Genomic DNA, 13,957 nt, shown 5'->3' with positions numbered 1-13,957 from the left:
AGGGGACCTTAGAAATGCTTCTAAATATCTGCAGGGTGGGGGTCAGGAGGACAGGGCCAGACTCTTTCCAGTGGTGCCCAGCGACAGGAGAAAGGGCAACGGGCACAAACTGAAGCAGAGGAAGTTCCAGCTGAACATGAGGAAGAACTTCTTCCCTCTGAGGGTGACGGAGCCCTGGCCCAGGCTGCCCAGGGAGATTGTGGAGTCTCCTTCTCTGGAGATATTCAAGACCCACCTGGACGCGGTGCTGTGCAGCCTGCTCTGGGTGACCCTGCTTCGGGTGCATTGTAAAACTAGATGATCCCCAGAGGTCTCTTCCAACTCCTAACACTCTGTGATTCTGTAATAACTGTCAGTGTCTTCTCGGTAGATAGACCACCAGCCAGCCTGCATACTTGTGCTGGTAAAGATATGGTACGTGTCCCAGAGCATACATGTGATTTTCCCTCTCTTTCGTAGAGGTAAGAAAATAGATACGTACCACTCTCAAAAAATTTCAACTGCAAATACTGCTGCTACAGAAGGAGAGAAGATCCCTTCCTTCGGGGCAAACAGCACCAGCCTAAGCTGATAAGAGGATGGTGAGTACACACCGAGATGTCTTTGGTGTTTCCTCCAGCAGCCGGGTACTGCACTGAGACAAAATAGCTGACAGGATGATCATCCCATCACTAGAAAGGTGACAGTTCTGAAGAAGCTGAACGAGCACTGGTGCTATTCAGCAAGCACAGATGTCTGTCTCCCATTGTGGCATCAAAAAAATAGTGCTAAAAATGTGAATGAACTGTCAAAATTTCTGTGCTACAGACAATGGCAAGGAGGACCCATCACACCAAGTATGAAGGACTGCTATAGCACATCCACCAGCTGTTGGTCCCCCGACACCAATACCACAGGGCAGAAGAGCCCTCATCTAAAGGGGGACTAAAGAGATGTGGCCTAGACTGAAAAAGTAAAATGACACAGAAAGACTAGAATCATAGAATCATAGAATCATTAAGGTTGGAAAAGACCTCTCAGATCAGCAAGTCCAACCATCAGCCCAACCCCACCATGCCTGCTAAACCATGTCCTGAAGTGCCACATCTACAAGGTTTTTGAACACCTCCAGGGATGGAGGCTCCACCACTGCCCTGGGCAGCCTGGGCCAATGCCTGACCACTCTTTCAGGACAGACATTTTTCCTTCTAACCTAAACCTCCCCTGATGCAACCTGAGGCCATTTCCTCTCATCCTATCGCTGGTTACCTGGGAGAAGAGACCAACCCCCACCTCACTACAACCTCCTGTCAGGGAGCTGTAGAGAGCGAGAAGGTCTCCCCTCAGCCTCCTCTTCTCCAGACTGAACAACCCCAATTCCCTCAGAACTTGTTCTCCAGCCCCCTCCCCAGCCTCGTTGCCCTTCTCTGGACACGCTCCAGCCCCTCCATGTCCTGCTTGGAGCGAGGGGCCCAAAGCTGAGCACAGCACTCGAGGTGCGGCCTCACCAGTGCTGAGCACAGGGGCCTGATCCCTGCCCTGCTCCTGCTGGCCACCCCATTGCTGACCCAAGCCAGGAATACATCAGCCTTCATGGCCAACGACTACGGCGCATCCAAAACCTTCTGCTTTGTTCCCAAGCATGCACACCATTGCGCCTTTCACACAGCACAGCCTTCACAACCTGGGACGGGCTGATGCAGCATTTTCACTGAACTGTGCCAGAAAAAAAACCTCAGAATTCCTCCGCTGCGTTGTCCTGAAGCAGCTATTCGTGTCAGTACATCGCTAACTGCCGCTGCACCACCGCTCGCAGCTCTCCCCAGCCGAGTACTTGGTCCTACCATAATTACGCTCTTCAGAAGGATATTCCACCCACTCCTACACTGAAGAGCTAAATTAGCTCCGTGCACTAAATGCCAAGTTAAAATTTAAACAAGTTTCAAACCCCTCCTGTTGGTACGGCAATACAACTACAGGCTAAGCTGGCTCCGGTACAAGTAAATAATTTCAAACCGTGTTTTCCTGAACAAGGCTGCTCTGGTATTTTAACTGATTTTTTTCTGTTTGTTTGTTTTCTAGCACTCTGCTATCCAACTCTAAAAGGTCACTCTGTCCTCCTCCCAACGAGCTCAGTATTACTCTTCCATTCTCTGAGAAGGTCAAAAATACAGAATATCTGCTTGGTTGGTATCTAAACGTTGCACGACACCGTGCCACCAATCTGATACCACACCCCAGTGCTCGGGGCAGTTATTAGGAAGCATTCAGCAATCCAGCTACAAACACAAGCTGCTGAAAACACCCCTCCCTCATTTCCCACAAAGGACAATTTCCAGCCCACCACGAGCCCACATTATTACTTTTGTACCAAACTATAAAGAGACAACCTTGCTGCAGCAGATTTCACATGCGGAGACGCACAATGTCCACGTGCAACAGATTACCCGTGTGAACTGCAGGGCCCTGTGATATTGTTCTAGCACGATGAATGAACGTCATTCATTCCCATCTGCAGGAACGGCACCGTTTCCCTGACGCACCCCACCACGAACCCACCAAATTTTCACCTTTCCCCAACGGCAGGCACATTTAAATAAACGCTTTTAAAAGCGAGTTTTCTGCCCTCCCTGCCGCAAACGTAACATTTCATCTCAAAAAATTATCCTTATTCAGAAAAATAGAATAGAAATAATTCTGTCTTGATATCACAGGTTTTCTTACCTTCTGTAAGGTAAAAAAGAAATTTAATCCACTCTAATGAAACTAGCGTACAAAAAACTCACATGATTTTGAACAAAGGAATGGAAGATTTCCTCCTTTCCATGTCAGTCAATGCTCATCTCTTACCTCAAAACAGCAAGAGATTCTGGGTCTTCAAGTGCTGCTTTTGTGCATTGGAAACGCTCTTTTGGAAGCTTTCTGACTCGCTCCAACCGCCGCGCTGTCAGGCCAACAGCAACAAAACCTTTACAAGCAGGTCGTCCTACTTCTCCTGGCAGGCATTTTTCAGAAAGCTTGGTCAAATATTTTCTCCCCAGCACAGAAAGTACCTGCGCTCTCCACATGTGCACACCTACGCCTGCTCCTGTGTCGACGTTCTATCAACCCTGTTTTGGAATAGCCAGTATAACTCACTCCCAACTTCATCACTGATGAGGAAGAAACCATCACAAGCTCTCACTGATGTTGGGGAATGACCAGCCTTGCCGTTCGGCTTCACTGAAGCTAAAATCTTTGAGGATTCTTATTCCCAAGGCTTTGTCCTCCTGGAGCAAAGACTACAGAACTCAAAGCTCAAAGTTTTCTAGACGTCATGGATGACAGTAAGGTGGCTGGAGGTACCCCATGCCAGGCCCATTCCTCACGCCCTTCAGTTTAATTTTTCCCTTGAACGGGGCCAGGTAGCTTCAATTCTATGACATTCTTATGTTTAGAAAACCCATTATCAACCTCTGGCTGGACATTCCCAATCAAAATTTTTGCAAGAAGAATATTCAAAGGAGGTGAAAAATTTGTATCATGGAGAAAACTAATCAAGATTTCTTTAATAAAAATACTAACTCCTCTAGAAAGACAAGTCAGCAGGTAAGGAGACAGTGGATGTGATCAAAGGCTCACACCTTACATTTACCATGTCCAAGGAGTATCCAGATTCACACCATGTACACGTTGGCTAGATCTGTGTAAGCAAAAAACCCGTGTGCATCACCGCACAGTCAAACAAGCCTTTGGAGTACCAGCTAAATAGACCTGTGCCCTACAACGAAAAACTCTGTTCGAGCAGGAGGCAGAGAGCATTTTTCATGAAGAGGCCAGAGGTGGAATGACCATCATAAATCTTGCGACCTCTTGTAAATAACGTCAGGCTCACTTCTTTGACCTCCTCTATCAAATACCCGGTGAGGTCTACATCTGTGTACTATCTATAAAGGCAATTCCAAAATAAACAAATAAATAAAATCTAGTGTGCACGTGTTAGCCTCCCAGCAAGGAGGAGAGAACAGACACGCGATAGATGATAGCTCTGCTGCTTGTGAGTCTCAGATACTAAGGTGACAGGCACGGTACCAGAATAAAGCCCAAGCAAGGTACAGCTTTGCTACGCTACAGTTAAGAGTCAGAATCAAATAAGAATTCCCTGAAAACACGCTAGCAGCAAGTGTCTCAGCCGACTACAACCAAGCCATAATGACAAGGGAAGACAAGCGATTAAAGCTGTGACACTTTATAAGACCGGCATGACGTGGTAACACAGAACAAAAATGTCACTGTCTGAAAGCTTCTGATCAATCACTTGGTAGGCAAAGGGAATCAGCCTTTCCATACACCACAAGGATGAAGCCACAGAAATTTTTCTGCTGATATTTAAGCTCTCTGGAGTTTAACAGTTTGTTATAAATGTGGCCACTTACCAAAAATCAAGACAAATTCCAGCACAGCTGTCTCCTGAGTATGACAGGTATTGCCCGGTATTCTGGTTATAAAAGCTGTTCCGAGGTGAAAATGTGCCCACCTGAAGGAGTCTTACCTGCAAGACATCTTGGATCTTCACCCACACGTCAACCATGTCGTACAGCTTGACGTCACCATCATACTGGCTGCAAGGAGAGGCCACCGTTTGCTGCAGGTGTCCGAGGACGACAGAGTGCGCAGCAGCCACAGCGTTGAATTTGTCGAAGAGAAGCTCTAGCAACTCCAGCAGTAACCTGTAAGCCATCAAGACAACCTCTGCTCAGTTCCCAGAAGACACCATAGGCACGCTATCACACAGCACGTCAGAGCAGAGGGCAAGAAGTCAGAAGACTGTGACTTCACTCCCTATTTTGTGACAGACACTGCGTGAGAGCAGGGAGGTCACCCAGCTTCAAACCCTCTCCGGGCTTCAGGTGACTAACTTCAGCTGTTAGCAGCTCAGGGTTGGTACCTAAACACTTCTGAGGATCTTCCTTTTCACCCCCTCCTCTACACCGCAGTTGCTCACAGGAACAACAAATGCAGTAGTAACTACACAGTAACTACACTTGAGTACCATGATATTAGAGAAGGTTTCAAGTTCCCAGACAGAAGCGCAGACAGGGAGGGAGACTACCTGCTTCTTCCTCACAACTAAGAGTGTAAATTCAATAAAAATTGATTTACCCATATAAATAGAATACAAGATACTTATTTTGAGTTATGAAATGAGCAGTCTGGAAGGTTTTAAACAACACAAAAAAATCATAAACGTAAAACATCAAGCCTCATCAGCTGTGCCAGTTATCAAAGATTTTACTACTATACGGAAAATGCTACAGCTACCACAGAATCACAGAATGGTTTGGGTTGGAAGAGACCACTAAAGGCCATCTGGTCCGACCCCCCTGCAACATTCGACTGGATCAGGTTGCTCAAAGCCCCGTCCAACCTGGCCTTGAATGGTTCCAGGGATGGGGCATCGACTGCCTCTCTGGGCGACCTGGGCCAGGGCCTCACCACCCTCACAGGGAAGAATTTCCTCCTTTGATCTAGTCTAAATCTCCCCTCTTTCAGCTTAAAGCCATCACCCCTTGTCCTGTCACTCCAGGCCCTTGTCACAAGCCCCTCTCCAGCTCTCTCACAGCCCCTCCAGGCACTGGCAGCTGCTCTCAGGTCTCCCCACAGCCTTCTCCTCCCCAGGCTGAGCAGCCCCAGCTCTCCCAGCCTTTCCTCCCAGCAGAGGGGTTCCAGCCCTCGCATCATGGCTGGGGCCTCCTCTGGCCCCGCTCCCACAGCTCCAGCTCTGTCCTGTGCTGAGGGCTCCAGAGCTGGACGCAGGACTCCCGGGGGGGTCTCAGCAGAGCGGGGCAGAGGGGCAGAATCCCCTCCCTGGCCCTGTGCCCACGCTGCTGGGGATGCAGCCCAGCTCATCTCAGTGTCCTACACTTTACCTGCTCCTATGGCCTCCTTACTGCCCAGTTACTGTAATTAATGTATCTTTGCAAAGTCCTAAATATTTTGTGATAAGGCAATGACTCATCACATTTTTTATTGTTTGGGAAAAGAAAAATTCTGATCAAGTTCACTGTCGTTGAATGAGCAATTCAAGTACACATGTAACCCCAACAAAATGTGAAGATCACACTTCCCAAATCCATATGTTTGGCGCTTTCTAGCTCTGACAGACAGTCTCCATCACATTCAGCTGCAGCAGCTTAGGAGTTCGCACATGCTTTCTGTGTTTACCCATCAGAAGCTGCTATCCCCAGAGCAGGACAGCAGATCTGCAGTGGAGTCGGAGCTGCACCCACTCCTTCACCACCACGTTTCAGTCTTCTCTGTTGGTTAACCATCACTACTAAGGGAGGAACAACCCCATGCACCAGTACAGGCTTGGGGTGGACCTGCTGGAGAGCAGCTCTGCAGAGAGGGACCTGGGTGTGCTGGTGGACGACAGGTTGACCATGAGCCAGCAGTGTGCCCTGGCTGCCAAGAAAGCCAATGGGATCCTGGGGTGCATTAAGAGGAGTGTGGGCAGCAGGTCAAGAGAGGTTCTCCTTCCCCTCTACACTGCCCTAGTGAGGCCCCATCTGCAGTGCTGTGTCCAGTTCTGGGCTCCCCAGTTCAAGAAAGATGAGGAGCTACTGGAGAGAGTCCAGCGGAGGGCTACGAGGATGGTGAGGGGACTGGAGCATCTCTCCTACGAGGAGAGGCTGAGGGAGTTGGGCTTCTTTACCCTGAAGAAGAGAAGGCTGAGAGGGGACCTAATAAATGTTTATAAATATCGCAAGGGTGGGTGTCAAGAGGATGGGGCCAAACTCTTTCCAGTGGTGCCCAGCAACAGGACAAGGGGCAATAGACACAAAGTGAAGCAGAGGAACTTCCAGCTGAACATGAGGAACTTTCATCAGCTGTTTAAGCCAGCAGCCAGAGAGTTCACTGGCTGGAGTAATTAAGGAGCTGTTGCACACTTGCTGCGGTTACCAGTGGACAGCAAGAGGGGCCTGGCATGATGCTGTGGCTAAAACCACCTACAGCAATCCTAGACTGAACTTCTAGTCTGCAAAGGACAGAAGCTGGCTATTGCTAAATAAACCCTACTATCAGCTTACTGTGTCTCAGTCATATACTACAATTTTACATATATAGATATATATCTGCACAGCATTCTCGTGGATATCACACGGGCCACTCATCTACCAATGGTGTCAACTACACAGCTCCAAAGGTTAAGCAGAAGAGCACCTCGATTCAATAGAAAGAGCCACTGGATAGGTCTGGGAGTGGACAGTGAGGCACAGCAGAACAGGTCAAGTGGCCAAATGCATGTCATATTAAAAATAAAAGATGTCTTTAGGAGTCACGGTACTCATAAGTAACATAGGGACATTAATATTGCAGTACCTTAGTGACGATAGGAATAAGACACACATTTAAGCAAGCGAAAAGAAGCGGTATGCATGTCAATTTTCTTCATATTTAAGAACGGCAACATATGCCTAAACAAAAGTGTTGCTGGTATTAAGAGAGAAACACCGCTTTTTTACAGGTCTTTATAAATTTAGATAAGGGCCTGGCAGGGGATAAACAGAAGCAGACAGGACATGATGGTGAAGACAGGACCAGAAAAGACAGCGATTACCAATACTGACAGTATTACATTTTCAATATAGGAAAGTCCAGTGTGGAAGAAAAGCCATTCTCCTCCACTTAGACTTTGAATAAAGCTTAATAATTACCCTGGCCAAGTGAAACTCAAGCTGCTACTGTGGAAAGACCTCTACATCAACCTCCTGCCTTAACCACGGTCAGCCCATCGCCCATGCCATCAGTGAAGGATACAGGAGAATAGGCAGATGAGGCTGCCTGCAAAACACTCTCCGTCGCTGTTAAGCAAGGATCTTCTCCAACCCACCCTAGGACGTGGGAGAGGCAACTACGGCTTCAACAGCCCCTAAGAGATACGCAGGACTTCTCACAGCAAGCGGCAGAGAGGCAGCTGGACAGCCTGAAGCCCGAGAAAAATATGAGGAAAACCAGATGTAGAAAAATTTGGACAGATGATGAATTTCGTGCTGGAGGAACTTAGGTACAGCCTTAGTTGAAATGCCAAGAAAGATAACATTATGGGAGCAAATTAATTACATACCAGTGAGAAAATTTAGCACTGCAAGCCCAACTTCTACTAACACCCCATCACAAATGAAAATTTAGTTATCTACCTACCTCCTTGTTGCTCCAGGAAAGTACAATTTTGCAGAACCAAACTAGCTGGATAGTTTGACAAATTCATTTTTGTTGTGCCTAGATGAGCCTGACCTGACATTCTCAACTTGTTTATGGAGCCATTATTAAAATAATATTATACTGAACAGAATTATTTGGGTTTGAATTCCAATGTCTTCCTATTCTCATGTCACAGACTGATAAATACTGAACGTCCCTGATCCACTTTCTTTGGTGGCACTAACTACCACCCCATGACGTTTTCCATTCTCAGTCAACATCGGATTTCCACATCTCCCTGTTTTCAAATTAGCCAGCACGTCTTATCTTAATTTTCTTTTCTCTAAAAAAATCTTCTAAATCTGTCAGGTCCTTTTTGAAACACGGTCACCCAAAAGAGACACAGACGCAGCCCGTGTCAGCCAGCCAACAAGGCAAAACAGCATCAAATAATATGGCCTAGATTTTATGCATGTGGGGTTGCAGCACCGAGTGACCTACGCGGAACACATACAGAGACTGACAGGAGACTGGCTCAGGCAATTTGTCAAAGCAATCTCATAACCCCTTCATCGAGAAATATGGTAAATATGTCGAGAGACGGTGACACACACCCGGCAGCATCTCCTTTTGTCCGGGCAACAGCGGAGGATGAATTGATGCAGAGTGACTGCTGACACCTGAATGAGGTCGCGAATGACAATTCGGGCATTTGAGCAGCAATAACGTCCTTTGCCTGCTCAGAGTGCTGGCATGTATATAACTTCTGTATTAATTTTAAAGCCTCGACATGAGGTAAAAAACCAGAAGTGTATTATGAACATGCAGGGAAAAGTGCACTAAATTTGATCAATAGGATTTAGTAGCAAAATTGTCAATACACATCCCCTTCCTGGGCTTATTTTCAACTAAAAGTAAAGCTATAGCAATGTATCCCTACTGAAATCTTGTCATAGAATGGTAAGGGTTCGAAGGGACCTTAAAGATCATCTGGTTCCAACCCCCCTGCCATCAGCAGGGACATCTTCCACCAGACCAGGTTGCTCAGAGCTCCATCCAACCTGGCCTTGAACACTGCCAGGGAGGGGGCAGCCACAGCTTCTCTGGGCAACCTGGGCCAGTGTTTCACCACCCTCATGGGGAAGAATTTCTTCCTAACATCTAATCGAAATCTGCCCTCTTTTAGTTTAGAGCCATTCCCCCTTGTCCTATCCACTACACACCCTTGGGAAAAGCCCCTCTCCATCCTTCCTGTAGGCCCCTTCAAGTACTGGCAGCTGCTCTAAGGTCACCCCGGAGCCTTCTGTTCTCCAGGCTGAACAGCCCCAACTTCCTCAGCCTGTCCTTGTAGGAGAGGTGCTCCAGCCCTCGGATCATCTTTGTGGCCCTCCTCTGGCCCTACTCCAACACATCCATGTCCTTCTTCTGCTGGGAGCTCCAGCGCTGGGCGCAGGACTCCAGCTGTGGTCTCATGAGAGCAGAGTAAAGGGCAATGAAGAGATTAACTGTCCCATTAATCTGGCCCTCAAGTAGGCATATGTGCAGATTATTACTCTTCCAAATTCAACAACCTTCCATAATTCAGAAGAGACCCACAGGTCCATCGAGATACAGCAGTACTCCAGCCTAACGCAACACGGCCTCTTCCACTATACCTTGTCCTCCACAACCCAAGATACCCATTTCTAAACATGTGGGGACTAAGCATGCTCTAATGAGCCTCTCATTACAGATAACTCAACGGCAATTTCTATGTTTAAGCCCTTTTTCATAAACTTGTTCCAAACACAGATATCTAAAAGTTTTAGAAAACCTACCTAGACTTTAAAAAAAGGCCACTTTAATTTAAGCCAAGATCAGCTGCAACTAGACAAGATTCAAGCACAGTTTTCAAAATTGTCTTCCACCAGTGACAAGGACCTACCAGAAACCTACTACTGCCCTTTTCCAAGGTTTTGCCATCTTCGTATCACTGACATTTCATGAGGGTAAGCGGACATCAATAAAGAGGGTTTATATTCACGGCAAAGTATTTTATAGCCAAAGATGTACCGTCTAGTTAGGTCTATTCTAAGCCCGTTATCTGACATGACTGCATCCATGTTGCATGTTTTAGGAAAACTAATTAGCAGTGGTATCACAGATCCTTGCAAGCCTTTTCTTTGTAACCCCCCGGTGAAAAACATCTTTCTGCCATTACATGGAGGTCCTAGGCCAGGCTAGTGTCATCTTCAAGTAAATGAACCCCTCCGGTTTCACACCAGGTCTCACGTCCTCCACCTCACTCAGGTGGAGGACGTGAAGGTTGGAGGTAGACTCGGCTGCAGTGACCATGAAATGGTCGAGTTCAGGATCCTGCATGGAGGAAGCAGGGCGATAAGCAGGATCAAAACCCTGGACCTCAGGAGGGCTGACTTTGCCCTCTTCAAGGAGCTACTGGGAGGAATCCCGTGGGCCAGGGCTCTCGAAGGCAGGGGGGTCGGTGAGGTGGATAGAGAACTGGCTGAATGGCAGAGCTCAGAGGGTTGTCATCAGCAGCGCTGAGTCTAGTTGGAGGCCTGTAACTAGTGGTGTCCCTCAGGGCTCAGCGCTCAGCCCAGCCTTGTTCAACTTCTTCATCAATGACCTGGATGAAGAGTTAAGAGTGTACCCTCAGCAAATTTGCTAATGACACCAAACTGGGAGGTGTGGTAGATACACCAGAAGGCTGTGCTGCCATTCAGCGAGACCTGGACAGGCTGGAGAGTTGGGCAGAGACGAACCTGATGAGTTCCAACAAGGGCAAGTGCAGGGTCCTGCACCAGGGGAGGAACAACCCCAGGCACCAGTACAGGCTCAGGGCTGACCTGCTGGAGAACAGCTCTGTGGAGAGGGACCTGGGTGTCCTGGTGGACGACAGGTTGACCACCAGCCAGCAGTGTGCCCTGGCTGCCAAGAAGGCCAATGGGATCCTGGGGTGCATTAGGAAGAGTGTGGCCAGCTGGTCGAGGGAGGTTCTCCTTCCCCTCTACTCTGCCCTAGTGAGGCCCTATCAGCAGTACTGTGTCCAGGTCTGGGCTCCCCACTTCAAGAAAGATGAGGAGCTGCTGGAGAGAGTCCAGCGGAGGGCTACAAGCATGATGAGGGGACTGGAGCATCTCTCCTACGAGGAAAGGCTGAGGAAGCTGGGCTTGTTTAGCCTGAAGAAGAGAAGGCTGAGAGGGGACCTTAGAAATCCCTACAAATATCTTCAGGGTGGGTGTCAGGAGGATGGGGCCAGACTCTTTTCAGTGGTGCCCAGTGACAGGACAAGGGGCAACGGGCACAAATGGAAGCAGAGGAAGCTCCAGCTGAACACGAGGAAGAACTTCTTCCCTCTGAGGGTGACGGAGCCCTGGCCCAGGCTGCCCAGGGAGTTTGTGGAGTCTCCTTCTCTGGAGATATTCAAGACCCGCCTGGACGTCGTCCTGTGCAGCCTGCTCTGAGTGACCCTGCTTTGGCAGGGGGGTTGGACTAGATGACCCACAGAGGTCCCTTCCAACCCCGACCATTCTGTGATTCTGTGATCTTAGTCATCATTTTATCTGCCAGAAGTGCGAATTTCTATGGATACCATTTAAAGTACAGTGGCTGAATACAGGGACTGAGCTCAGCAGCAGAGATTAGGAGGCATCCAAGTGTGACCAGTTTTCAGGTGAACTGGAAAAACATTTTACTCACTGAAACCTGAGGTCAAGCAAGCCTTGTGGCTGACAGCCTAATGAATAGTTAAGCAGATTCGGGTGCTGCATCACGCTCAAATTTGGGGTCTTACAGAGCTCTCTTGAAATAGTAGGCCCTTGTTGTTCAGATTTATTTTCTTCTTGACAGCAGGAAAGTTGCTTAGGTTTGATTTAAAACCGTAGCTAATTTAAGGGGCGGTATATCTTTCCACACTATAATTTATTCTTTTCAATATAAATGAATTCACCTGCTTGCTGTTAACTTCGCATGCGATTTAGGTTTAGAATCAGTTCTAATTATCTTCTTATTCAAGAAGAATTCAAGACACTTTCCGTAACTCTCAAATATAAGCACCTTAAAGGCTTGCAAACCCTACTAAACACATGTGAAAAGCCATTTTAACTTTTTTGTACCTTACTCAACCCTCTGGGCAAGTTGATGTCATTAAAATATGATCTGATCCAATTTATCGATTTCAGTGGACAGCCAGCAGCCATACAACCCCTCAAGACTGATTCATAAAACAGGTATCAAGCATACGCTACGCTCCTCCCTTGGCATCAGAACCTAAATTCTGCCTTCTGATCCCCCCAGAAACCTTGTTGTAATTTCACTAAGTTATCAGCGTCGTAACCTTATGCATTCTTCAAAACATAATTGTTTCTACAGCAGTGATAACAATAGGAGTTAAAAGAGAAGTCTTCATCAAGCTGAAGTTTTCCTTGGGAGTGATTTTCCACTACAAATATTACATATAACGAAGACACACATTCTTGCTTCCATTTCTCTTTTCCACTACTAATTCCCTTTGGACAGAGATCGTTACAATGCACAGTATCACAAATTAATATTTCAGCTAGAAGTGATAGCTAGCCCTTCTGGAGTCCTATTTTCCAAAGAACAGTTCCAGTGAATCCTGCAGAACAGCAGAAACCTACTTCTCGGTTGGCTTCCGCACCTTGCTATTAATGCAAATGGGACTGCAAACCAACTAGAAATTTGGCCATATATTTACTGATATAATTAGTTCCATATATGATTTCAAAGCTTCGCACCTGCATCAGCTTAATTGGACCCTGCTACACTTGATATAAACAACTGAACTACCATTCTCAAGTCATATTATGTAGGAACTTAAAATTTCTTTGGCATCAGCACCAGTGCAAAGCCATGATTCAGTGCAACACAAGAAGACAGTATTTGTTTTGGCACCAAGCGTTCTTTACACCATGTATACCTGCAATCTGAGACAGCATTACAATTCAATCTGTTGTAAAGTGGCTTAAAACGAAAGGTTAGGTTAAAAAAATAAAATAAAAATCAAGTGCTTAACATTCTGCACCTCTTGCTAGTTAAATAATGCTAGCTTCTACTGGGCTTCCACCCTCCAGTCTGCACTTCAAACATCTGTTTAGCCAAAAGATTCTCTTCCAGGGCCAAGCACAGAAGGAAGCATCTCCCTTTCCCACACCTTTTGCTAAGAAGCAACAGAGCCTCCCCTTTCTGAATACATTCCTTAAACTCCGAAGCCTTTCAGGTGCTCAAGGCACATCAGTCTTTACGTGAGACACAGCATTTCTGAAAATGTGACCATCTCAGATCTCTGCTACTGCAAAAACACTATTGCCACTCCTTCAAACTGAAAGTAACAGATATGACACCCTTCTCCAGATTTTTTTTTTTGCAGCAATCAAGGTTCAGTGGTTGAAACATCCTTACCGAGGCTGATTTTCCTGGGACAGATTCTCCCCTCTCTGGTAACCATTGTCCGCCACCTGCGTTGTGGACCGCTTCACGATCTGCTTGAGTTCTTGTTCCAAGCGATCCTGGATGGCTTTCACCGTTTCAGGGATTTTTTTCAGCTTGGCCAGCCCTTTGATGAGTATGCCCATGAAGACAGTGCTGTTCTCCTCTGGATCCAGTTCCGTATCTTCTTTAATTTCCAGAAGGCTTGTTTCTCGCACTGGAATAGATTTTAAAAGGCACAATCCACGACTGAAACTATTAAAACCAACACTTAGTACCACGCAGAAGCAGCATATAAGCTCCTTTGCCATCACAGAACCCCCCCCACTTTGAGCAACCACGGAAT

General features: G+C 47.0%; 1 protein-coding gene across 1 annotated transcript in view; it reads right to left on the bottom strand.

Moving 5' to 3' along the window:
• EXOC4 (exocyst complex component 4) overlaps nt 1-13,957 on the bottom strand; it is a 481,096-nt gene that overhangs the window by 400,291 nt on the left and 66,848 nt on the right. The window contains exons 6-7 of the mRNA XM_075429015.1: nt 13,585-13,828; nt 4,511-4,688 (exon numbers count right to left, since the gene is read on the bottom strand). Of these exons, the coding sequence (XP_075285130.1) occupies nt 4,511-4,688; nt 13,585-13,828 (422 nt within the window). The remainder of the gene's footprint in view (nt 1-4,510; nt 4,689-13,584; nt 13,829-13,957) is intronic.

The sequence above is a fragment of the Opisthocomus hoazin genome, chromosome 8, assembly GCF_030867145.1.
Source record: "Opisthocomus hoazin isolate bOpiHoa1 chromosome 8, bOpiHoa1.hap1, whole genome shotgun sequence".
Lineage (NCBI taxonomy): Eukaryota > Metazoa > Chordata > Aves > Opisthocomiformes > Opisthocomidae > Opisthocomus > Opisthocomus hoazin.
The sequence above is the reverse complement of the archived record's forward strand: the minus strand, read 5'-3'. Positions and strand labels throughout refer to the sequence as shown.